Source organism: Epinephelus moara, chromosome 6 (assembly GCF_006386435.1).
Source record: "Epinephelus moara isolate mb chromosome 6, YSFRI_EMoa_1.0, whole genome shotgun sequence".
In the NCBI taxonomy this organism is placed as follows: Eukaryota; Metazoa; Chordata; class Actinopteri; order Perciformes; family Serranidae; genus Epinephelus; species Epinephelus moara.
The window spans coordinates 44,538,722-44,565,983 of NC_065511.1; the positions used below are offsets into that span (position 1 = coordinate 44,538,722).

At 47.3% G+C, this 27,262-nt stretch overlaps 1 protein-coding gene across 5 annotated transcripts in view; it reads left to right on the plus strand.

Moving 5' to 3' along the window:
* Positions 1 to 26,585, plus strand: part of sema6e (sema domain, transmembrane domain (TM), and cytoplasmic domain, (semaphorin) 6E) — a 186,701-nt gene extending 160,116 nt beyond the window's left edge. For 3 of the 5 annotated variants that reach the window (XM_050045993.1, XM_050045995.1, XM_050045994.1), the window contains 4 exons: positions 5,469 to 5,527; positions 6,226 to 6,276; positions 9,537 to 9,692; positions 21,331 to 26,585. In XM_050045993.1, coding sequence (XP_049901950.1) covers positions 5,469 to 5,527; positions 6,226 to 6,276; positions 9,537 to 9,692; positions 21,331 to 22,670 — 1,606 coding nt within the window. In that variant the 3' untranslated portion in view covers positions 22,671 to 26,585. The remainder of the gene's footprint in view (positions 1 to 5,468; positions 5,528 to 6,225; positions 6,277 to 9,536; positions 9,693 to 21,330) is intronic. The other 2 variants (XM_050045996.1, XM_050045997.1) reach the window with 2 other exon arrangements.
* The last annotated feature ends 677 nt before the right edge of the window (positions 26,586 to 27,262 follow it).

Sequence of the window (27,262 nt, forward strand, 5' to 3'; positions counted from 1 at the left end):
CATGGTTGGGTTTAGGAAAAAAGAACAGGGTTTGACTTTTAGGTCCAACAAGAAGTGAATACCGGCCTCCTGGGTGAAGATCGGTGGTTGTTGGACCCATTCACCACCCCTTCCACGTGCCCTACTCAGTCTTTTGTCACCTTAGCTTTTGTTGTCCTACCACGTTTCCCCCTGTTGGGAGACACTGACACTGTTGGGCGTCATTTAACAATAATGGCAACGTGACGGCACAGCTTGTTTTTGTCTGTGTCTGACGCTGGAAGTCACTAACCATGCGCCGGATTTTGACGACTTTGGAGTGAGACCAGGTTGTTTTACCAACAGGATGTATTGATTGAACTGATTGATTTTAATGTGAAAGGGTGTTTCCTCTGGTTTTTGGTAGTTCGTCTTCAGTTAATTACAATGGATGTGTCGCCCCTCCGGCTGTATCAGCAGTAAAAGTATTTCCCAAAATGTTGGACTATTCCTTTAATGGTCGGTTCATAGTTCATCTGTCAGGTACATCACACAGTGTTAATCTGTGTGTCTCGTTGTCTTCGGAACTTTGAGTGGTGCTGAACGTGTCCTGTGGTCCTTCTGAAGGGGGAGTGGTTAATTTGATGATGTACTTCCTGTTGAGACGGAGAATTGAATGAGTTCAGAAGGAGCATGAAGAGACTTTAGTTTGACCTGTTGATCCTTCCTGCTGAACTCTGAGCTCTTCATTAAAGACGCTGTGAGGAGGTGATGTGATGAGAGGGTTATTACAGATGTGTGTGTGTGTAACGAGTCAGGGAGAGATGAGGTTTTTAATTTGACTTTAAGGTTTAAGTGTTCAGGGTTTGAATCGCAGGTTGAGATTCAGATGGCGGTGAAGTGGCGTGTGGTTTGAGGTCACTACAGCGTCCTCACAAGTCCAGTAAGATGTGTCAGTGTTGGGGAGAGAGGAAGTGCCGATGTGGTTTCATGCTGGCAAGGAGCTCCAAGCCGCTCGCAGAGGTTTGATTTATGAGTCAGCGTTTAGAGTCCTGGACGGAGAAAGCGATGGAGCAGAACGACAGAGAGAGATGGGCCAAAATATCCTAAACAAGAGGAGGAGGAGTGACGGAGGAGAAGTGGGACAGAGGAGGAGGAAAGAGATGTTAAAAAAAGGAGAAGGAATGAAGGAAAGCCAGAAGAAGGAGGGCTGAATGACGGAGAGAACGTTTTCAGTCTGATTCCAGAACATCTGTTTTTCATTTGGGGTTTTTTCTGTTGAGGAAACGATTGTGCTCGGTCGGTCCGACTGTGAGGCCCCGAAGATTTAAATAATATCTTTGTATGTGTGAGTGAGAACAGGAGAGGAGGGGATGATAAAGGGACAAGAGAAGGACAATGTGAAAGAGACCTGAGCAGAGTTAAAGATGAAGCAGCTCCTCCTCCTCCTCTTTCACATCAGTCTTTCATGGACCATCAGTCTCTTTTCTCCTGCAGTCCTTTCTCATCCAGAGCTGCCATACATTTTAATGACTGATTTGTGGCCGATCCGAGGGGAGACGAGAGAGAGAAGGGAGGTTTCACAGCCCTCTTCCTCTCTCCGTCTCACACAGTGAAAGACTGTGAGGCCAGTCGGTTCGGCTGTTTTAGTTTATCCATTATGTCATCCATAATGCATGTGACATCATCACTGTCGCTGAAGCATGATGCCCAAACACAAGACGACCAAGGACAAAGGATCCTGGAGGGGATCAGCTGCGTCTGCAGGTGAAACACCTGAAAGGATACCACTGACAATATTTCATATCTCTGTTATTACCAAATAAATAACACTGTGCAGCACTTCCTGTCTTCCCTTCCGCCTGTGGCCCCGAACACATCTGCTCCTGAAGACTGAACCTTTCAAAGCAGCACAGACACAGTTTGGTTTTAAACGAGGAGTCGAGGTGCACGACTGAAAGAAACAATACAACTCAGCTCTGTTAGCTCTGTCCTGTGGTGTCCCGCAGGGCTCGGTTCCTGATCCTCAGTTATTCTCTCTCAGATGATATCCAGCTGTACGTCTCTTCAAACCTGTGAGCCTCTCGGGTTATCTGACTGCCTTCACGTGATTAGAATTTGGACCTCTGTACATGTTCCACAGCTCAGTGCTGATGAGTTGGAGGTTCTGGTTGTTGCTCCCCCTCATTACACAAAGTATCAGGCCTCTTTCGTCTGCAGCTCACTCACACCTGATTAATTTAAGGGTCATATTTGATCAGTCGACATGATCCTTGACCAAATCTTGTTTTTCCATCCGATAATCTCAGTAAACTGAGATCTGTTGTTTCACCTGCTGGACTGGAAATGATGATACTCATCTCGTATCGACTACAGTAATTCACTTTACTCCTCACTGAATGTTTCTGCTCTGGGTCGACTACAAACAGTCCAGAACGTTGCTGCAAGACCATCAGGCGATGATCGGTCGGTACCAGGTGATGAGCAGCAGGTGGAGCTAGAAACGTCACAGCAGCTGCAGGACATGAACTCAGACAGGAAATGGTCTGACAGATGTTGACGTGTGACAGACAGCAGCTCCGTGTGTTTGGAAAGTCAAGCAGAATAAAACCACTTCCTGCTTGATGGTGGCGTTCAGCTGTTTGCTCATGTGCATGAACACCAGAGAAGCTCCATTACTCTGGCGTGTTTCTCCATACGTAAAGGTGACCCGTCATCCTTCTAGTTAACTCAGCTGTGTTTAGGAGCTTTGTTTCACCTCAGCTCACAGTGAGGAGCCTCCTGCTGTTTAATGACTGATGGGAGAGGAGGGAAGGATCCCTGCTCACAGCTTTCAGACTTTGATCTGTGATGAAGGATCAGAGGTGGACAGAGCTCCGGCTGAAGGATTTACATGTTAGAAAGGTTGGAAACAAACATTTTAATCAAGTCAAATAAAACTGACAGCTTCAGGTTGTCGAGACTCGTTCTCAGGTGGTGTCATAGCGACTCTTTGGATCGGTGGTTCGATCTGATGACAAAGTCTTTGGTGTGAGACGACCTGAGAATGAGACTCAGCAATCAGCTGTCTGTCCCCAGTTTCACACAGAGACGTTCAGAAAACTCTGATTGATACTGAAGAAATCAAACTGCTGTGATTTATGGTGTGATGTCAAAAACCAACTGCTGTATTATACATCCTCTCTTTGTTTAAGTTAAAGTCAGTGTTTGTTTCAGACTGTTTTCTTCTGGATCATCCCCTCCTGTTTCACATCACATTACATCCCTCCGTCCTCAGGAAACATTCAGGATGACAGCGTACAGTCAGAGGGGCGGAGTCTGTAGTGAATTAGAGCAGGTGTAATTTAGTGCTCCAGGTGTGTGTGTGTGTGTGTGTGTGTGTGTGTGTGTGCATGAAGCGTCCTCCTCTCAGCAGGTTTAACAAACACACGTCCTTAAAGCTGACGGTCTGACGGCTGATTAACTCTCTGAACTGATGTTTGAGCCTCTGGCTGCGTTCAGCGCCCTTCTTCTTCTTCTGTTTGTCTCGACAAAGAAAACCAAGTGTTTGTACAACGTCTCGCCTGTGTGTGTGTGTGTGTGTGTGAGAGTGTGTTTGTGTGAGTGAGAGAGCTGCAGGGTTGTTCAGGTTACAGAAGGAACTAATTGGTTTGTTGCAGAGGGGCGTGTGTGCTCATACAGTGTTTCAGCGTGACTGTCGGATCATTACGCTCGTGCAGGACGTGAGTCCGTGTCTGTTTCATTTGCTTCGTTTCAACATGTAGGAAGATTGTAGCCGTCGCTGCTCAGGTAGAAGAGCTGCTGCTCCGCCGTGCTTCAGCTCAGTCTCATTACTCAGCTGATGAACGGATGAGTGTTTGATCTGTGATTGACTGGAAGGTGAAAGATGGAGAATCAGCTCAGAGATCATCAGATCGTCTCTCCGTCACTGTGGACGAGCTTCAGGAGGAGAGTTCACACTCACAGCAGGAAGTTCATGACACACTGAAAGATTTAAAAGACTTTAGTTTACATTGAACTCATCGTGATCATTTATTTAATCAGAGTTTACACAAAAGAGCAACTCATCCATACTGAGCATCAGATCTACCAACTTTTATTCAGTCAGTAGTCACTGTGTTCTTACATCAGATTCACCCTCTCACACCAACATCATTTATTTATTTAAGGATTTCACACCATTTGGACAATACAGTAAAAAAAATGAAAGAAAAAAATATAACACTGGTAAAAGTAAAGGTGCTGAGTTGAGGCCAGAGTCCCAGATGAGCCTGTACATGGCCTCAACTCATGAACTGTATTAGAATCAACAACACAAGTCAAATGATTAAATTAAACATAACAAGCCAAAAGCATAGTGAAATAAATTAATCAATGCAATGTTGATCATATTAAGATATTAATAATGAAATAATAATAACAACAAAGACAATAATTACAGCAACAAAAGCAAACAGCTACTATGATAATAACAATAATAAAGTGAGTATGTCAGTGAGTGTACACAGGTTATTAAACACTGCAAATGATCACGTTCACTCAGGTGTTGTGTTTCCATCACTGCTGATGGGAGCTGATCTCATGTTGTGTCTCAGAGAACGAGCTGCTGCCTCTGGGAGGAGACTGAGAGCGACTGGCTGCAGACTGAAGACTGTTAGACATTCATTCATGTCTATAAAGTGTTGAAACAAAGTCAGATGGAGGAGAACTCTGCGTCATGATGATGATGATATCATGATTTGTGTTTTTGTGTTTTAGATCTTTATATTTTTTATTTATTTATCTTTTGTTTCGTTGCGTCTCACATCCTGATTGTTACATGTGCTGCACACTGTTGACTCTATTATGTTGTATTTATATGGCAGCAGTTTGGGTGACAACTGCGGAGTCATGTGACCTCGGACTGAATGCAGATTGTAACGTTCCCTGTTACATTAAAAGCTTGTGGGTCTTTGTGCGGAGGAAACAAAGCTATACAGCAGTGAGAACAGGAAGTGAAACACTTCAGTGTATTTCTCTGGTTCCTGCTGAGCGCTGGTGAAATGACAGAGATCGCAGAAATGTTGTCTGTACCTGTACAGATCCTGAGGACAGAGGAAATTACTGAGTGAAGACGAGGCAGGTGGAAGGTGGAGCAGAGCTGAGGACACGCTGGAGAAAATTACAACTTCTCATCACCAACCAACTCCAGAATCTGCTGAACGCTGCACAACTCATGATAGAAAAGTTTCAGGGTCGGATTTTCTCTTCAGGTCGAAGCGCCGTCCCAACAACCGACGCAGTGACCTCACACAGACGCAGTGACCTCACACAGACACAGTGACCTCACACAGACGCAGTGACCTCACACAGACACAGTGACTTCACACAGACGCAGTGACCTCACACAGACACACAGCCAATCAGACGTTGTTCCTCATCAGCAGGAGCATTCCTGAGGAGACTCCAGAGGAGGTTTGTCCAGGTGGACTGATGCAGATGTCCTGACGTGTCTCTTTGTCTTGTTTCAGAGGCGGCTTTGAGCAGGATGTGGAGAGCGGCTCCCAGCAGCAGCCCGATACCTGCCACGGTGAGACACATTTATTTATTCTTAAAGACAGGTGTGATGTGACGGGAGGAACAGGTGACTGTAGATCTGACAGACTCAAATCAAACATCACAGTCTTTCCCTCATCAGCACAGCAGCCCGTGATGAAGAGGATGTTCATCGTTTCCTCTCAGAGAGGTTTAACAGAAAATAAAGTGGGTTGTTCCAGATCTGTTCGATGTGTCTCTGATGTGATGAACTATTATTCTTTTGTCTCCACCATCATGTCTGCTCCATCCAACAGTGACACAGCAGTAAAGCAGTCAGTAAAATAAGAACGATAGAAACCAAGACAGGACGAAGATCAGATCAGAACATGTGATCAAGTGACATTAAAGAACAGCTTTTTATTGCACAGACAAACTCCTTGAGATGGAACATGTGACCAGGAACAGTTTAACCCTTTGAACTCTGCAGTAGAAATGGTCCACCAGTGTCTACAGTCGTATTTCTGATTATTGTGATGTCATTTCCTGGTTGTCTTCAAATGCTTCATCTCCCTAAACGCTGTATAACTTCAGCTGAAAGATCTGTGACTCAATAAACCACAATAACTGACGGAGGTTTCCTGGAGGGAGCTCCTTATTTAAACTAATCAATCAGTTGTTCCTCTGTCCTGCACCTTTAACACGCCGTGACCACACACTGATGATGTCATGTCTTTGTTTGTGTTCCTGCAGACGTCCTGGCGACCACTCGGAAGCAGAACACGGCGCTGGATTCAGCGTATGGTCAGTGGACATGTCTTTATCTCTGACCACTGACCTCTGACCTCAGGGCTGTTGATTTGTTTGTTTGTGTTTTGTGTTGTGATGTCACTGAGTGAAACGTGACGGCGACTCGTCATCATTGAACATGAACCTTCTCACCGCTGCCACTGTGTGTGGAGCAGCTTCCTGTCCACAGAGGAAATGCTCCAGCAGCTGGATAAGTGGAGCTTCCTCCTCCTCCTCCTCTTTCTCCACCTCCTCCACCTCCTCCTCCTCCTCTTCCTCCTCCTCCTCCTCCTCCTCAGTCAGTCTGACAGCTTCAACATTGGGTCCTGCGCTGGACGAGCGGAACAGAATGCCCTGTATCAAGACGGATCATCATCCCTGTCACGTCCCATTACTCCCCCGCTGGCCGCCGCACACGGCCCCTGGCACGGCCCGAATAGAAATAGAAGCGGCGGCGAGCTGGCGGCCCCTCAGCTAAGATTGAGGAGGTGGTGTCCAGACAATTTTCCAACATTCAAAAGCAGTCCTTTTCAATCAGATAGCTGTTGGCCGGCCTCGTCACTTTTATCTGCTCAACTGAAGCTCCGCCTCAACTTCAGGACCAGTTTGTAAGACTTGCTCAAAGTCACATCCCTTTGTCGGCGGACAAATTAGGACACGGGGGAGCTAATGGCGCCAGTTGATTAGTAACAGCAATGAGCCCACGCTGCTGAGAGATGTCGGCCATTACTGCTCAGCAGAAGCATCCGTCCTGCGTCTCTGAGGCGGCGGTGTGAACCAGAGGCTTCGGCCCTGCAGAGTCTCGGTCGACTGCGGGAGGAGTCACCTCTCAGTCTGCGGCGTCCTGCGGGACTGCCGTTACACCGACGCCTCGCTGCGCTGTTTGAAGTTCTCTTCACGCAGTCACATTCTGCTTCTGTTGTTTTGTTTTGTTTTTTTAGCTGATTCACACAAAAAGCTTTAAAGTCTCGGCACTGAAGATCAATTATCAGCTCCTCTACACAATGAAACAGCCCATATGCCAAACAAAGCTGCTGTCACACTGGGGCTCCGTCCCCCTTCGAACACACACCAAAGAGAGGACGAGTCCTTTCTTCCACGTCCCCGTCTCCCAGACAATCCAACACCTGCCTGTGGAGGGAATCAAACGCTCCTCTTTGTTCTTCATCATCACTAAAAAGGGACAGAAATCTGATCCTCGCTGCTCTCACACTAACACAATCACTCTAAACTGGAGTAATGAAGTCCTGGAGCTATTGTCCGCCGTGCCAGGGCCAAACACCCCCTGGTGTCCAGTTTTAATTTGCCCGGCGCAGATGGCGAACTGACGGGGCTCCTCATTCAGAGTGAACGCTGTCAACTGGCTCGCAGTGAGGGAGCGAGGACGAGGTGTGAGCTCTGCTTCGCGCTAACATTACGGCGGGCTTATTAGTGCAGGAGCTCGAGCCAATAGCAGCATGCTGCTCGCCGGACCTCAAGGACAACACGGAGCTAATAATGCAATCAAGATGTGGAGCGTGTCATCGGGAGGAATCTGTTTGATAATACGAGGCCTGTGGCAGCGAATGCACCGCGTGGCGCCTGGCATATGTCTGAAATGATTCCAAATGTGGTCGTCATCACGTTCGCTGCTTCGCCTCAAGGTGACGTGTTTCCTGTGAGTCGGCTCAGGAAATACAAACAGTCTCTGTTTAACAATCACTGCAGCCGAGTCTGACCAGGGGTCAGAGGTCAAGGTTAAAGAAAAGCTGCAGTCAGGATGAGGTCATCACTGAGAGTCCGTCAGGCATCATTTAAACGCTGCACTTTGAAACAACTCGATTCAACAATGTTCTTTATCAGTTAGCGAGTGCTGGGCGACACGTCCGTTACACTCAGTGTGTCACAGCTGGTTCCTTATGGGATCTGTGCAGGGTTCCAACTGTCCTGGAAAACCTGGAAAGTCATGGAAATTAGTTCTTTGGTGTGAAATTGTTACAGTAATTGTCACGTGTCACGTAAAAGTTTGGGCGCCTCTGGTCGTTCAGTAGAAGATGAACTGATCTCCAAAAGACATGAAGTTAAAGATGAAACATTCCTTCTGTGTTTTAACTGAGATTTAATTTCATCTTTTACAGTTTCAGAATAACAAAAAAAAGAGCCGACCTCAGCCCTGACCTCAGTTGACCTCAGCCCTTACCTCAACCTGACCTCAGCCCTGACCTCAGTTGACCTCAGCCCTCACCTCAGCCCTGACCTCAGCCCTGACCTCACCTCAGCCTGACCTCAGCCTGACCTCAGCCCTCACCTCAGCCCTGACCTCAGCTCAGGCTGACCTCAGCCTGACCTCAGCCCTGACCTCATCTCAGCCTGACCTCAGCTCAGGCTGACCTCAGCCTGACCTCAGCCCTGACCTCACCTCAGCCTGACCTCAGCCCTGACCTCAGCTCAGGCTGACCTCAGCCTGACCTCAGCCCTGATTTCACCTCAGCCCTGACCTCACCTCAACCCTGACCTCAGCTCAGGCTGACCTCAGCCTGACCTCAGCCCTGACCTGACCTCAGCCCTGACCTCACCTCAGCCTGACCTCAGCCTGACCTCAGCCTGATCTCAGCCCTGACCTCAGCCTGACCTCAGCCCTGACCTCAGCCTGACCTCACCTCAGCCTGACCTCAGTCCTGATCTCAGCCTGACCTCAGCCCTGACCTCAGNATCTCAGCCCTGACCTCAGCCTGACCTCAGCCCTGACCTCAGCCTGACCTCACCTCAGCCTGACCTCAGTCCTGATCTCAGCCTGACCTCAGCCCTGACCTCAGCCCTGACCTCACCTCAGCCTGACCTCAGCCCTGACCTCAGCCCTGACCTCAGCCTGACCTCAGCCTGACCTCAGCCCTGACCTCAGCCCTGACCTCAGCCCTGACCTCAGCCTGACCTCAGCCCAGACCTCAGCCTGACCTCAGCCCTGACCTCAGCCCTGACCAGCTGAGTCTGTGTTCTGATGTTTAAACAGTCACAAAGTGTTAATGATTTATTTCTGTCATGATATGTGAGAGTGATAACAGCAGACGGACTGACCGCTGTCTGCGGCGTCACTGATGTCAAGTCCAACTTGTGTTGTGTGTGTGTGTTCATCATGTTGCTCACTGTCATCTCTGCCTCTGTGTTAACGGGTGATGGTTTTCTCTCCACTCACCCTCCTGTCTCTGCAGTTGATTCTCCGGCTGATTCACATTTCACTAATCACTCACTCTGTCGCCCCTCCCCCCTCCTCCTCCCCCCCTTCGTTACAACCACAGGGAAGACCACACCCACAAGCGCCAGCACAACCTATCATGGGGCGGCATTCCCAAAGGAGGCAGGTGACCCTGAAAGAGGTACAGGTCCTGATGGCCCTCCCCCCGTGGGGGAACAAGGGTCACCTGACTCGGAGCCAATCAGTGTGGAGATGGAGGGTAAGGGGGAGGGACGTCTGTCCTCAGTGAACCTGCGGGGGATTGTACTGCTGGGCCCCGAACGCCTCACCGTACACGTCTAACCGCACTGACCACTAACACCAACTAATGTTTCACTCTGGAAGAACAGCAGGCACGTCTGCGCCGCGTCACCTGACGTCTGCACGGCGTCACCTGACATCTACACGGCGTCACCTGACGTCTGCGCCGTGTCACCTGACATCTGCATGGCGTCACCTGACGCAGACATGACAGTGGAGTCAACTCCATCAGTTAACGTCCTTTATCCAGGGCTCCACATCACAGTCTGTGACCCTGTTGAACAGTCCATGAGTCCTAGAGCAAGGAAACAACGAAGGAAAGGAGACAACGTCACATGATAGCTTTTGGATTTTGCTTTGAAGCCAGAGTTTGGTGTCGACCTCTTTCCTCTCCCGCACTGTCAGACAGAGCTGAAATCATTAACAGGGAAACAAACGCCGACATGTAGATAAGAACCGTCAGTGTACGTATGATGTAATCGGGATCACTCATTGTTTGTAGGGAAAAAATATTTTATTACACATTTAAATCAACAGTCACATCACTTTCACCTCGAGCTAAATTCCTGCTGATGTACAAATCTTAAAATATGTTTCTTCTTCGCCTGAGTTCAGTCCGCCCTCCATGGAGACATACTGTATTTTTTATAGTGGTCACTGAACTGTGACGTGCTGAATGTCTGAGCTGACGCTTGAACAGGACGGAGATTAACGGTAACGTTAGCGAGGGGCCTTCATGTGTTCATCGTCCTACAGATTGTGGTGTTTGTTCAGGCGGTTTGAGAAGTTTGTCGTGATGTTTTGCAGCAGACATTCGTCTTTAGTTTAGTTCTCAGTGGCATTATTCAGTCGCTCAGTGTTATGACTGCTCTTAGGAAGCATTTGATTTGATATACAGCAGAGTTTTTCTATGAGCATTTTAAACATCACCATTTTAGTCGATCATGAACATTAAACTGTGGGAACTCAGAATCATGATTAATGTTGGATTCATTGTGCAGCCGTTCGTCAGTCGACATCACGTTTCGTGTGTTTTTAATCTGGTGGAAGGATTTTCAGTCAGCGGTGACACAAAAAGATACGATGGGTTACGGTGGGATTTGATTTCAACAGAACTGACACCAAACTCTGGCTCCAGTGTTAAACTCAAACTCCGTCACTGACGTCATGACCTTTCCTTCTTCAATAGTTTTATAGTTGACCTGAAGCAGCTGAACACTCAGGAAGTTGTGGTTGAGCGTGTCAGTGTTCTCCCAGGGTGAAATATAACCTCATTAGCTCACTAACTCTGAACTCACCAGTTAAACCAGTCTGTTCGTGCTGATTGATTTCTTTGATCCGAACTCTTGATGAGTGTGATGACATCACTTCCTGGTTCCACCGTGGGCTCAGATAAAGAGTTGAACATCACATGATTTTAGAGGGCGTGAAGCGTGTCAGAGGAGGAACTTGGGATGATCAGCCGTTATTAAACACGTCTCCGGCTCTAATTAACTCCTCAGATCAAGTGAAGAACCTGAAACATCACGGCCGTCCCTCATCTTTTATTTAACTCGTCAGCACGAACAAATGTTCCCTCAATGTTTCCGACACACTGAAACATTCAGAGTACAGCAGGAAGCATCGACTGTCTGTCTCTGTGTGACATTTATAACGTCTGTTAAAGTCCTGACGGCAGTGTCTCATCCAGACTGTCTTTGATCCGTCTCCGTCCCCTCACGTCTCCGTCCATATTCTGAGATCAACGAGGGTTTGAACTGATCTTTATTTTAACAAAGTTTAAAAACAGTGAAGGGAATCTGTTCTCCTGAAACATTTACGGCTCAGCGCTTCATCAAAGTACAAAATAGTTTTATTAAATGACTAATGACTAATAAATGGCTGCATGACAGGAAAACAAGAGCAACAACACACACTCACACACACACACACACACACACACACACACACACACACACACACACACAGTGAATCCTGTAAACAATGTTCAGCTCCCTCGTCACACCTGTAACCACTAAGTTCATTAATAAATATAAACATATGGATTTTATCTATCACAGCACACATCACGGGAAGTGTTGGTGTTAACAGCTGATCTCTCTTCACTCCTCATGTGTTCACACCGAGCACAAATAAAACAATGTGAAGACACAATTAGATGTGAATTTCCACAGGGCGGCACGATGGACGCAGCGTGAATGACGTGAAATATGCAACTTTAGCAGTGCAAATAAGGCGAGTAGCACAAGTCAGCATCATACGCTTTTTGCAAGAGTTGAAAAATCTGAACTTCAGCGACGGATTCATGCCGCCGTAGCCAATCAGCATTGAGATCCTCTGACATATGACACCAAGGATGTACCAGCGGAAGTTCGTTCATCAGTACAGCGATTTCACACACGTATGCTACGTGTCAACACAAAATATTCTAGTGTTCAACCTTGTACGTGTCACAGGATGCGACTTTGGAGGATGTGATTTAACCCGTCAAAAACAGACCTCGTGTGGACGGCCGCCCCAGGAGATGGTTGTTTGCATGATTCTGTTAAAATGAATCTAAAATAAGAAAATGTATTCTAGAACATTGCTGAATTGCTGAAACATGTTTTTTTAAGTTGACTGTAAAATAAATACAAAATACAACCATATAAATCAGTAAGCCCCTCCCCTCAGCCAAAATAACAAACCTCAGTCCGTCCTCAGTGCTTACAATGATTTGTCACCTCCACCCAGCTCCTCACTATTTAATCACATCTCTATCTTTACGCGCTCCAGCCTCATTAGCTCTTACATTTTTAATCTGACTGTTAGTTCATACTGATGAACACCAACAGCTTCCAGAAGGAGTTGATACGGGTCGGAGAGCTCCATGACCACTGCAGGACATCTGCGTGATGTCTGCATGAGCCTCAGATCATCATGTAAAGAAACAAAGAGACATGTTCCTGCAGGTTCAGGAAGAAAACAGGGTTCATTGTGCCATGATTCAGGGAGGACGAGGCGGCGTGAGGCGGCGTGAGGCGGTTATTGTCCTCAGCTCAGCAGCACAGACTCCATATCAGAAGTCCATAAATCCTCAGCAGTGAAAGAAGCTTCCTTCACACAGACACATAGATACAGACTGTCTCTGTGGCTGCAGCCTCAAATGAGAAAAGTCCATCAGAAATAAATAACCAGCAGGGGCCTGAGCAGGAAGTAATAGAAAAAGCAACGCAATCTATTTCAGCTACAGACTGTGACGCTGCTGCTTCAATCAGAGGAGCTCTGGATAAGGAAGGAGAGGAAGTCACAGTTCCTCCAGTCTCTCTCACTCACAGTGACTTCTGTCGTCAGATACCAACGAGAAAAGATGTCCTTTCACATCAGTATCATACACAACTGGTCGCCATTTTAGTTAAATAGCGCCCAGTGGCATCAGGGGAAACACAACAATGACATTTAAGGCGTTGGAAGTCTGAGTACGGCGGGCAGAAGGGGTGGTGGGTGGGACCAACAGCCACCGACTTTGACCCAGGAGGTCTGTGTTCACTTCCTGTAAGATTGTAAAGCCAAACCCTGTTCTTTATTCCTAAACCCAACCACGTGTGTGTGTCAGCTAAACGTAACCACGTGTGTGTGTCGGCTAGACGTAACCACATGTGTGTGTTGGCTAGACGTAACCACGTATATGTGTTGGCTAAACGTAACCGTGTGTGTGTCGGCTAAACGTAACCACGTGTGTGTGTCGGCTAAACGTAACCACGTGTGTGTGTCGGCTAGACGTAACCACATGTGTGTGTTGGCTAGACGTAACCACGTATATGTGTTGGCTAAACGTAACCACGTGCGTGTTGGCTAAACGTAACCATGTGTGTGTGTCGGCTAAAGGTAACCACGTGTGTGTCGGCTAGACGTAACCACGTATATGTGTTGGCTAAACGTAACCACGTGTGTGTGTTGGCTAAACATAACCACATGTGTGTGTGTGTGTGTGTGTGTGTGTGTGTGTGTGTGTGTGTGTGTGTTTCAGCTAAACGTAACAACGTGCGTGTGTTGGCTAAATGTAACCACGTATGTGTGTTGGCTAAACGTAACCACGTATGTGTGTTGGCTAAACGTAACCACGTATGTGTGTTGGCTAAACGTAACCACGTGTGTGTGTTGGCTAAACGTAACCATGTGTGTGTGTTGGCTGAACGTAACCACGTGTGTGTGTTGGCTAAACGTAACCATGTGTGTGTGTCGGCTAAACGTAGCATTCACCTCAGTCATTATCTCTGCAGAGAACCAGGAAAAGTCATAAACATCTCGTCTGAGGGTTTGACAGAGTTCATAGTATTCACAGTTTGGTTCAGTGTGACTCTCACTACAGCACAAAGATATAAATGAAATTAGCTGGTGTATTTAATCTTCATAAATTCTGTTAATTGACTCTGAACAGTGATGGAGCCGTTAACCTCACCGACCCGTCTCTTCTTATGTAACCTAGGACTGTAGTTACAAACTGAGACAAACAAAATGAACAACTCTGCTTTTGAACTGAACGAAACATTTTCTTTATTTTTGATATTTTAAATGTAATAAAACACATAATTTGTGTTTTTGTGGTTCAGAGCAGGAGTCAGGTTAGTGAAGGAGGATTGTGACGAGGCTCAAATACATTTCATTTGATTGTATTTTTTATTTGTTCCATTCATGTTAATGCACATCAAATAAATTCATGATCAAAACAACTCTGACACACGTCACATGACCCGAAGAGGAGGAGGCGGACAAAGAAAAACGATCACTAGTTATTAATTAAACATCATTTTGTTGTAAAACACACACACACACACACACACACACACACACACACACACACACAGCGAGCACGTCACTGTCAGCAGTTTGAGCGTTCGGTGTCGGCGCTCTGAGTCAGGACAGAGAGCGCCACCACGACAATCCACGGGGCCCACAGTGACCACGTCCCCCCTCACAGTGACCCCTTACCCTTGAGTCTGTCTCACTGACCTCTGGGGAGGATTGCTCCCGTCTCACCTGCCTGTCTTCTTTGTTCTGTTGTGTCTTCAGTTGGACTAACCCTTTAGCTGTCCCTGCCTCCTCTGTTGAATCCTCTCACTGACCCTCTGTGACCTGACGGCCGACGGCTGAAACTGTGACCTGTGACCTGTGAGCAGTTTCTCCGTCTCTTAAAGCAGCAGTTCACTCCAAAGACGGTCTCACGTCCTGACGTGGAGCTGTCAGACAGAGACAGTGTGGACAGTAAAAGTGTCCTCTGAGCTGTGAGCAGGACTTTGGTGTGGACTGTCTCTTTAAGTTTGTTGGTAAAGTAAAGATTCTTCCAGTGCGTCCTTCATGTCTCTGACACGTCCCCCATGTCTTTGACACGTCCGTCCTCTCAGCAGCAGCTGATGGAAGTTTGCATTGGAACCATTTTACTTTACTGATGACTGAAAATTTAAATAACCTGCATGTGCTCTGCCTGAGGTCATGACATGTTCATCAGAGGACACTTTAAAGGGACGCTTCACCACAATTGCATTTTATATTTTATATTTCTATATATCTAAATGAGTCTCTGCCTCCTCCCTGATGATCCTGTGAAGGTGACCTGGACTTTATTTATTTCACCTCTTTCATTCATATAATTCACTGGGACCATTTCTGCAGCAGGAAGTAGAGCTGAGCTAAAAATGTTCTCACGGTAAAAACATTTCATTTCAGTCGATAATTATCTAAAAAAAAAAAAGTCACAATCTTTATTCTATCAATTTAAAGTCAGATTTTTGCTCCGATGGTTAATTGTGGATTGAAATTGTGTTGTTTTTTTGACAGAACATGAGAAACATTATAAATATAAATATATATGAAACTGTTGTCCTCAAACAGACAAAAGAAGTGAACAGGTCAGCAGCCGGTCAGACTCTGTACAGACAGTTTAATATATCCTGTAAGTGTTCTGGTCGACGGTGGAAACACAATGAAAAACAAAACTCTGAACTGTGGTCAGTCCTTTAAGTTTTAATTTCTGCTGCTTCTCATTTAAATCAATAACAGCTGGACTGTGATGACGTCGTGAGGTGATGAGGGGTCGTTCAGTCAGACATGTTGTTTACATGTCTGACAGTTTGATTCTTTAGTCTCGTTGTGTTCTGGTGAAACAGTCGCTCAGTCAGTCACGTTAACTCACGTAACGTTAACCAGCTAACTAACCGTTAGCATTAGCTGAGCTGACTTTACAGCTGCTGTAGCTGATGATGTGTTGTGAGGTCAGTCGTTGGGCAGCTCTGCGCTCCTATCTTAGCGATGAGATAAGAGCGTTAATGGCAGCTGGACAGAAACTTTGACCTGATGTTAAAGTCCAGTTCAGACCAAAGATTCTCGACCAGATGAGTTGAGTTGCTGATTGGCTGTTGAAACAGGTGATGTGCTTTAAAACCAGCCGCCAGCCATTTGACCAGCTGAGTGTCAGGTGACATCATCAGCCGGCTTGAGTCGAGCTCAGACCGGCCAGTTCACACCGCTGACACTTTTCTCTGTGACGCTGTGAAACAGTTTCATTTCGTCATGAATCTTTGGTCTGAACTGGACTTTAATGAACGTTAGTGCCCCCTCTGTTGGAGTTTGGGTGTTGGAGGAGCAGAGATGTGAGAAAATGTTAATTTGTAATTTATGTGAACCGTCCCTTTAAATAACCAACACTGTGTGCTGTTTGAGTGTCTGAGACCAAACGTCTCTGCGACAGGAAGCTGTGACTCTGGTGTAGACGCGGGCGATCCACACGGTATCACTGTGTCCTGTGAGCTCGCCTCGTTTAGCTGGATCCAATCAGAGTCATGAGATGCAGAGCTCGTTAGCTCGACTCTGAACTGGACTGGATCTGTTACAGCAACTCACCTGAGCTCCTGCACTCAGATTAAACCGAGCACGCTCAGATTAAACAGAGCATGCTCAGATTAAACCGAGCACGCTCAGATTAAACAGAGCACTCAGGTGGAATATCATGCAGATTCCTAATAACAAGTGTACATGATTGAATTCACTCAGTCAACACACACACACAGTGACACACAGCATCATGTTCTGTTTGCTAAGCATGTCTGTCAGCACACACACACACACACACACTGAAACACACACACGTGGGGTATTAAAGCTGTCAGATGACTAGCTGACAGCGAACAGCGAGCGGGGTGGAGCTTCTCAAAGAGCAAAATAATTCATTTGTTCCAATCTGGTCCTTGGGGGGTGGGGGGGGGCTTTCAGGAGTTAAATTGTTATTTTTAGTGTGGAAGAAATAAATCTGCAGCATTAGAGGAGGAGGAGGAGGAGGAGGAGGAGGAGGAGGGTGTTCGCCTGTGAAGCCCGGGGCCATTTTGTGTGGTTGGCTTCTCGTTGGGATGGAGTGGCCATTAAGGGAACAATTACATGCACTTGTAAGCTGCAGAAGCAGAAACTAATTAGGGATATTTTGGAACATCTTCACTTAATGCGCCAAAATAGAACACAAGTTGTTCTGCAGGTTACAAAGTGTTTAATCGCACCCTTGAGAAAATCCTGATACAAAAGAAAAGTTGGCTGCAAAAGGAAAAGTTATTTCAATTATTTCCGATCTGACCTTGAAAGTGTCACCGTCGATTCTTCCCGGCAACATTTGGATTCCAGTTTAGTTGTGACGCTTTAATGTTTGTGCAGCAGAAGCAACAGACTCAGTCACAACTGCAGAGTCACAGATGAGTGTAATTGGTGTCATGGAGAAGCTTGTGTGTCGTTAATGGCGTTAAGATGTGTGTATAACGAAGACGCCGTTTCTCACATGCTGAAGACGACTTGTCACTTTGTTCTAATTTCTTCATCACCTGCAGGAGAAAAAACTCTTCACTTTATTTCCCTTGTGGAAAAAACATTGCCAATTAGTACAAGCTGCCGCCGCCTGTTTACATAACCCACCGCCACGGCTATTTTTAACAATATGGATGTAACCACAGAACGCGTCTCCTCCTACGGCGCTGAGGAGGAGACGCCACAGTTCTTCCTCCAACCACATCACAGCTGCTGCAGAGCACCAGGCTTCAAACCCAGCTGAGTGACAGTCTGTCACTCACCCCGACATGTCTGTCTGTCTCACCTCCCTCCTCCTCCTCCTCCTCACACATACATTGACTCCATCTCTGTCTTCACTTCCTGTCCTCTCTCCTGCTCCCTCGTCTCTTTGAGTCCGCTCACATTCACTCATCTCTTCATCGCCAGTTTGTCACCAAGGTTGAGTTTCATCCCTTCATCTTCATCTTCCTCCTCTTCTTCCTCCCCTGACTGTCACCGTCCTCTCTCCTTGGCTCATGCGGCCCATCTGTCTTTTACCTTTTGGCAGACGCGGTGTCTCTATATTAAGCTCTGAGCTGAGACCATGTTGAGTTGACACAGAAATAAAATGTGACGATCAGTGAAACATGAAGGGAAGTCGTTAAACGGGCGCAAAGCAACATTAATTATCACCTCGACTCGAGGTGACGACTTCCTCCCATAAACACACTGATTTAAAATAAAAAATACATTTAAATCTCAGAGGCTGGTGGAGCCGTGCACAGGAAGTCAGGTGGGTGTGTACAATTGGCCGGCGCCTCCTGTGCCCAGCTCGCTGCTGCCAGGCTGTCGCTGTGATTCACAGGGTTTTAATTTCACTGTGACCGGTGGCACCATATGTCCCACGTACCCAGTGATTGAGTCATCGGCCGGCTCATGAAACATGTTGTGACAGGACGCTGAGACGCTCTGCGTTTGTTTACCTCAGCTGTGCGTCTCACCCCCCGTCGCAGCACTTGACTCAGAGCATCAACCAGGAGGAAGTGCTCATCAGGCCGCAGGGAGGAGGGGTCAGAGTCCAGAGGGAGTGATGACTCACGGAGCAGCGTGGGAGGGGGGCGGGGCGCCAAGCACAGAGCGCAGTTAGAAAGGTCCTGACACACCAAACAGAGAACCAGCAGCAACCAGAGCGACTGCTGCGTCATGTCTACACACCTCACAGCAGAGTCCTGCATCCATACCTGTAATGTTCAGAACCAGAACTGACCAGTTACCCGTCATATGTCTGACCTCATGGTCAATGTGACCACGGGGTCAAAGGTTACACTTGTGTCACTGACTTTCAAAATAAAAGGAACTGTCAAAATAATACACTTATACCACACATCTTTTTACTTTGAACCTGTCGGGTATCAGACCCGGGGCAGGACAAAGACTACAGCCAGGAAGAGCGTCTTGATGCTAGTTAGCCAGTTAGCACATGAACAACACAATCAGAGCATATTTACCGTGCGCCAGTGAACAATAACACAAACCATCAGGAAACGTTTCTGCTAAAGAGAAAAATAATATAACCTCATGGAACAAGTTGGTTTGGTCTCACTCCCTCTGGACTGTAGCTCCTCCTTTACTCACTGACGCTCCTCTGAGCTAAACTTCCTGTTAGAGTGATGTCATTCACCGTCGAGCTCTGATGTCGATTCAACATGTTGAATCAGCACAAAAAAAGCTGCAGGTACAGAACTCACTGCTGACACTAGGACGACAAATACTCACAGACGACAGCCGGCCGTCAGCTCGGCGTGTCGGGACGTTGAGAGGTTCAGGCAGAGACACACAAACTTTAACCCGATACGAGCTGATTGGCGTCCGGCGTAATGAGAGCAGTAAAAAACGGTGGCAGATGAAAAGAAGAGGTATTAACAGGCTCACTGCGGCATCACGTCTGATTGCCTCTCCCACTGGGATTGCAATTATGATTTATGAGTTTTTAATGTGGTCATGAGTCGAAGCAATCAGAGGAATAAATGGCTGAAAATGGAGTATTTTTAATTGGAAGCTTTATTTCCAGAAAGATTACAGAGCGTGTCTGTCTGTGGGGAAAATGGAGGCAGAGCTGCTCTCTGTAATGAATGCACTGAAACATAATGAGCCTTCACACCTGCTCACCGGCCACCTCCAACTTTCACACCGACTCCACCACTCAGATGATAAACTCTTCAGATCGTCAACACATCACAACACGTCTGACACGTCAGTACCACACATGAAACTCGTTTAGCGTCCTGTCACATGAGGACTCGTCACACCATCAGGTGCTCTGCACATGTACGCAGGGTGTTTCTAAGATTGAAGGACATTTGGGGCTGAGTTCAGACCTCTGTCAGAGATCCATTAGATCCTTCCCTGGTACTCTTTTTTTGACAAACAAGCTCTATGCTGATGGTTTGTTTTGGACTCGACACCTTCAGCCGATCTAAACGGCCGTACGGCACCTGGCCACCTGCCTCCTTGAAAGGCTTTACAGCAGACCACATCTGTCCACGGATAGAGGGATGAGGGATGAGGGAAGGAAAGACTCCCCAAAAAGAACCTTTAACACTGATAAAATGTCCGAAAAATCTTGTTGGTGTGTGAATACCTGAAGTTGTACGACACAGCATCAGCAGCTCGTCAGGTTAGATTCTGTACGATGGGATAAAAGCAGCTTAATCTTTATGAAAGTAAAAATCCCAGTGTGAATCACTTTATTTTCACAGTGAATCAGAAAATGGTTGGGGGCCACATGCCTCCCTATCGGGGCCCAGATTTGGCCCTCAGGCCGTATGTTGAGTATCACTGCTCCACAGAACCAGAGTCCACGTCTGAACTCAGTCAAACATCTGTCTGGGTCACTGAAACTAATTACTGCACTGATCCACCAATCACCATCCTCCTCATCCTCATCCTCATCCTCATCCTCATCATCCTGAACATCTCATCAGGCCTGATTTAGATGCATCGCTCCTCAGTCGAGCTTTTATTAGCTGCAGTTTGGGACACCTGCATGTTGTCCCTCCGCTCAGCCTCCTCCTCCTCCTCCTCCTCCTCCTCTTCTTCAACACACTCCTCACTTTCACACAGACTGTCATTAAGGGCGGAGAGGAGCCCGTGACACCACAGATGGTGGCAGCCTCTTGTAAATGAGCTCTGATTAGGAGAGGTGGCAGCTTTCGCTCCTCCTCTCGTCGTCGCCTTTCACGCCATTAAACAAACACAGTGCTGAGGTCACATCCACACAAGGACGTTTCCACGGTAGATTTACCTCGGCAGTGTTTTTGGTGCACAGACTGCGCCCTCGGCTTCGTTCTGAAAGAATCTGACAACCTCATTTGAGTGTGTGTTGGCGAGGGCGCCACACGCGGTGAGCAGTTGGAGCGAGCTGTTATTTTTGGCTGGTTGGTCGTAGCAGGTGCTCTCGGCCTGATCCTGAGTGTGTGTGAAAACGACATCAGGTTCCTGCTGCTGTGCTCACATCAATATTTAAAGCTGTAACTCATTTCAGAGCTGATTTGTGTGTGCGCGGGAAGCTGGAGGCCGCCGTCAGTCTGAGGGGAGGGAACAGGGCGCAGAGAGAAAGGCCATATTGATCGTCTAACGGTAGACGCAGACGAAGCCAAGCGCTCAGTTCAGACACGTCTCATGCTGCGTCCTCATAGTAAACACAACCTGTGTGTCCCAGCTGCTGCCTGACCTACATTAGCTCCTGAAAATCTGTGTGTGTGTCAGAAAAGCTCACGTCTTCTTCTTCTTCTCTGTCTTCCTGTTTTCAGGTGTGAGGCGTCCGCCCGACCTGGACAAGACCAACCACAGCGTCCACTACACCCTCCTCATCGCCTGTGTTCTGGTGGCCTTTGTCCTCGGAGCCTTCCTCTCCGGCTTCCTGGTCTCCTGCTACTGTAATCACGTGGGCCACAAGACCAAGAAACTGGCGAAGGATCCCGAGGCGCCAATCCCGCACGCGCTGTCGCTCCGCAGCCTCGCCAAACTCAACGGGCTCCTGGACAATCAGAGTAAGGACGACAAGCTGGAGGTGTCCTCCCCAAAGATCTACAACTCCTTCTTCGCCAACAGCAAGGAGCACCACCCGCCACGCAGAAACGGACATCACGCAATGACCATGGGAGACCTGGTCCACCCCCACCATCACCACCACCTCCACCACTCCTCCGAGCTGTCTGGTCTGCCTACGCCCGACTCCACCCCCGAACTGCCCATCAAGAGCATGAAGGCCTTCAAGAACCAGTGGGAGAAGAACCAGAACTGCAACAACGCCAAGGAACCAAAGTCCCACAACGGTGGCTCCAGGCCAAGCTCCGCCCTCCTGCACCAGCAGGTCTTCCCCTACACCCACGGCCTGTCGAACGGGCAGCCACTGGTCGGAGGTCACCTCCATCCAGAGGAGCGCAAAATCCACAATGTCGAGCGCGTGCTGTCTCAGCAGCCATATGCCGGGTACTCCCAGAAGGTGATGGAGGTGACATCACTGGATGAGCTCCTGAAGCACATCCACGAGGCCAGCGGCGCCAAGAACTCCCAGTTAATGAGCCCGTCAGGTCTGATGGCCTGTGGCGGTGGAGGTCAGCTGGCGTTCGCCAACCGCATCCAGCCTCAGATACCTGAGACAGAGTCCGCCCCCTACTACAGCTCGTCCACTCTACCTCGAGACAGCCTCACCCGACGCATGGATGTCCCTCCGGACATTCCCCCGCACCACCAGTCCACCCTGGAGAGGAGACACTCCTCCCAGAGGCACTCGCTGATCGCCGCAGCCGCCAAGATGCCCAATGGAGGCGGAGTAGGAGGAGGGGGAGGAGGAGGAGGAATGATACCTCGCCAGCACAGCTTCAGCCAACGAAACGGTGTGCCTCACCAGCCGCCGCCCCTCCTGGCACGGATGAACTCGACGGGCAGCGCCTGCGAGGTTCACTACCCGCTCATCCCCAACGGGTACCTGACCCGCCAGCACAGCTACAATGGAGAGCAGCCGGATGTCCAACACAGGGGCGCCATCGTCCGCCGGGCCTCCTCTCTCAAACCCGACGTCCCTCCCAAACCCCTGTTCATACCCGCCACGTCCCCCGTCAGCCAGCAGGGAAAGTTCAACTACTGAGGAGGTCCACACCTGGACTGCAGAGGGACCGCCCCTCAGTGCGTCCTCTCACAGGAACTTCCCTCTGAGGAAAGGCTTCGAGGTCTCAGACCTTCAACTGTGGACGAAAGCCTCAACCAAACTTGTTTGTCCCTCCTCTTTTTGTCCGACGGATATCTTTGTACCATATTGGTATTGCTCAGCTACTTGCTTATAATAGAACCGCTGACTCAGGTGACGTGACGCCACCACTTCCTGTTTAGGCTGCCGATGTCCTCAGTGTGGATTTATAACGTTGGAAGAACTTTAACATCAGTCATCTCTGAGACTTAAAGCTCCTGCGATGCTTAGATTCATGCTTTGCTTCAAACCTTTTCTGATGTAGTGTTGGTAACCAGTCCCCGCCCCCTCGCCCCCATGCCCCGCCCCCGCCCTCGAATGTGTTTATATTATGCATGTGTGTGTATATATATGTGTGTTTATATCCACACCGTATATGTATACATATACATATGCAGTATATGTAACCTGTGGTGAACAGATTCCCCAGAGAGTAGTTCTGTCTTTGCCTTACTATACTCTGTCATCTCTGGGCGTATCAAACAGGCCCCGCCCCCCGAGAGAGACATCCCATCATGCACTTCATCCACACATTGTCGGCTGGCTCCAAACACTGAACCAAATGTGTCGGTGTTGATGAGAGAAAGGAAGTCCTTCAACGAAGCAGCTATTCTCGTCTTTTCTCTCTTTTCTTTTCCCGTCGCAGCAGACGGCGTGTCAGAACAGACGCCATCGGGTCCATTCAGCATCCTCCAGAATGTTTCCATGAGATCGGTGCTCCACACGCCCGCCGGCTCCTCCCAAATGGTAATAAGAGAATGTTTGGACCCAAAGAGGACGAGTCAAAGAGCCGTCTGGTGTCTGAGGATGAAGACAGAACGTAGAACGGACTGCACTTACTCTGATTATTAACTCTGTGGCTCCTGGTTGTAAATAAAGGAATAATTACTAGCCAAATTTTAACTGTATGTGTAAATGTGTGCCTTATTTAATGATAGTGTGTGACGTGACGGGGGGGCGGGGTCAGGTGTGTTGTAGGTGTCAGTGTGTGTCAGACTGTATCTAATGTTTATCTGAAGAGTTTCATTCCAGAACTGATGTTTGACTGAAACGCTGATCAAACTGTTTTTATTTTTATGAAGTATTTTACTCATCTGTTATTCAGAGAAATATTAAACACCATATACATATATATACATATATATAAATATATATATATACATATACATATATACATATATATATATATATATATATATATATTTATTTATTTACTTGTTATGGGTGTAACAACAGTTCAGTTCCACGAGACAGTGAAGTCCACGTTCGGTACGTGTTTGGAAAAGTGGAAGAGTAGAAATACCAGAGAAAAACCCTTGTTTTTAAATGTATTAAATGTATGAAAACAAACATAATTTAACTAATGAAAAGTTTTTCCCTGCAACACCTTGAAGTAAATCCCTTAGCTAAGGGGAAATTAAGCCTTGAGGTGTTTTGTGCAGCCAGCAGTCAGACCTGTGGTTTATCAGACGATCTTCTGCTTCTGGTGTTCCTAACCCACCCTGTAAGGAGCTAGCTTAGCTTAGCTTAGCTTAGCCTAGCCTAGCTTAGCTTAGCTTAGCCTAGCTTAGCTTAGCCTAGTGTCCTCTCAGTGTGTCAGAAGGATCTAGTGGTTTGGGGGAGGGGCCAACAGCATGTTTCCTGTCCCGTCCTGTGGGACGCCTCGTTATGAACATTAAATTAAACACAGGTTAAGATGTTGGTTTGATTTTTTAATGTAACAGGACCCTTCAACATATTTGTCATGTGCACTGAACGGTTCAATATGAATATGTGTTTGTTACACTCCTAATGAATGTATATACGTTTATATATGAGGTGGATCCAGAGTTTTGAAATGAAACCCTTCACTTTTCTTTGTCTGTTTCTGATCCCAGAGGTGTGACCCTGCAGATCAGTTTGACTCTGCAGCAGTTGTTCAGCCTGCAGACGTTCAGGTCTGACTGCCTCTGTATTCTGTTTCTTTCCTTCAGGTGCCATGTTCTGTTTTTTGCAGCATGTCTTTGGGTTTGTGTCGCAGCAGCTCACAGTTCCTCCTCAGACCTGTGGCCATTGTAGAAGTCTGCTGTAGAAGATTGATCGATGAAATCTGTTTGTTGGTCCAACCAATTCTCAAAATGTTTATTAATATCATGATGTTAATGAAACTAAAGAGGCTGAACTCAACCGTGAGGTGAGAGCAGCACTCGTACAGTCTGCAGCTCAGGGTTAACTTGTAATTCATCTTCACAGAAGTCAGCAGGTACAAGTGTGTTTTAATCTAATGTCGAACTAACTGCAAATGCTTCTGTCGTCACCCAGAGAGGAACGTTAAGAGAGCGGAGCAGCGATCAGCAGTAATGTTAACAAGTGAAACCGACTGACCGACACACTCTGCAGCATTAAACAACTGAAGGCAGAATAACTCTGCTCAGACTGTTTCACCTCAGAAACCCTGTGACAGCTCCGCTCAGCGTCTTTACTCAGAGCTAACGAGGCTGCGCTCCACTGATGGAGATGTTAATGACAACACAGTTATGAACTCTGCCTCCCCCTCATTTTGTTACTCTCATACAGGCAGGAGACTGTGAGACGCTTTCAGATGAATGAATTAATGCAGCCAGTGTTTAGAATAAAAAGGTTGTGGATCATTGATCCAACAGAACGTAGTCACTTCATATTATTTCAGGTGAAATAATCAGTGGACACTGTGTTGACATAAAGACCCCACAGTGGGTCAGTGTGAGCAGCTGCAGATGGAAACAATCTGACTGGTTTAAATCTACAGTGTGGAAACAGTTTGGCTGTGAGGCTGAAGGAAAAGGGACCTGAACAAGAGACACATTGTCTGCAGGTAAACTCATCTGTTAATAATGGATCACTGCAGATACTATATGATTTGTTCTCAAAGAAGCAAGTAGTCACACTGAGAATCAAACCAAATGGTGAGCAGTCTGCACATTCCCACTCCTTGTTTTACTACACTGATACAAACACCAGAGTAGATTCAGGGTGAAGGTGATTAAAGCGACTTCTACGATGGTTCCAGCTGTAGGTTCTGACTCACCTGTGTCACCAGGTGTCATCTTCATCGATGTAGGAAGCAGATAAACAGCAGAGGAGATTTAGGAGATGTGGAAACACAGAGAAGTGCACTGACCTCTGACCCGACGAGCTGAGGTCATCTCTTGGATGATTCGATGTGGAACCGGTTCTCAGGTGGCCAAACACCTGCTGAGGGTTCCCCTGGCGCCGGTCGGCTCTGCCTCAGAAATATACGGTGAAAAAGACTCTCCGCACTTTTGAGCTGAGTCACTTTGACCACGCTCAACTGGACCCGCGATCAATCCAGTGAAAACAGCCCGAGCTGTTTACTGTATGTGAGAGCGCTGTGTATTGATTGAAATTTCCCAAAGCTCATTTGAGCCAATCTAAAGTTTACGACTCGTTCTGTGACCACAGTAAATGAAGGAAAACGGGGCCGAACTGAAGGTTTGTTTAGAGGAAGGAAAGTAGATTTGGATATTAACGAGCAGCGGAGCAGGAAATGGCTTTCAAACAACAAAGAGAAAAAACATCCAGTTTGATTTCATGTCCTGAGTTTTGATGTTTGATTGGAGGAGATTTCAGGAGGAGGTGTCTGTGATGTCTGACGGGAGGAAACGTGGCAGCTACAGTCTGGTGTGTTTCAGGAGCTCCTTCACTCTTTGATTTGGTGTAAATACATGGGATGTGGGCCGCCTCTCATTCGCTCACTGTTCTGTTTCTTTTGTCTGATTTTAGGCCACGCCCCTCAGAATATCACTGTATGTCTCTTATACCGGGAATAAAATGAAAAGATGATGCAAGAGTCTCACTGGTGAATGTGTTCATGCTCCACGTCACGTCACTGCGACACTTCCTGACTCTGCACAGCTGCTGATTCACCTGAGGGTTAATGACATGTGTGTGTGTGTGTGTGTGTGTGTGTGTGTGTGCGTGCATGTGCGTGTTTTGAGTTCAGACAGGTTCATGTTTAGTCTGTGCTGCACTCCTCAGCCATGAGCCCATCACAGGTCAACACAGCGGCACGAGGAGACGCCACGCTGCAAACAAACCACACAACAAGGTGAGTTTATGATTTATCAGAGAGGGCGAGGAATCAGCAGAGGATCCACCGTTCCATATTCTCACCATACTGAGGTCAGGGTACGATATTATCACGACACTGAACTCTAGGATATGTGTGAAAAACATTCATTTAATTTTGGGTTCATTTAAAATCAGTCTGAGGTTTTTTAGGATTTCTGGACACAGTCAGACGCACACTGAAGATTTGATTGAGCTTCCTCTGTAGAAGGTGCACGAGGATAAAGAATCAAATCATCTGTATAAAATATGTGGTGCAGTTTCTACTGAGGCTCAGATGTCATTTATATACCGAGGGAACAACAGTGGGCCTAAAACTGAACCATGTGGCACACCATCGGTTAATCTGTCACTGATTCACAATCAATTTTAAATTCTTTCAGAAC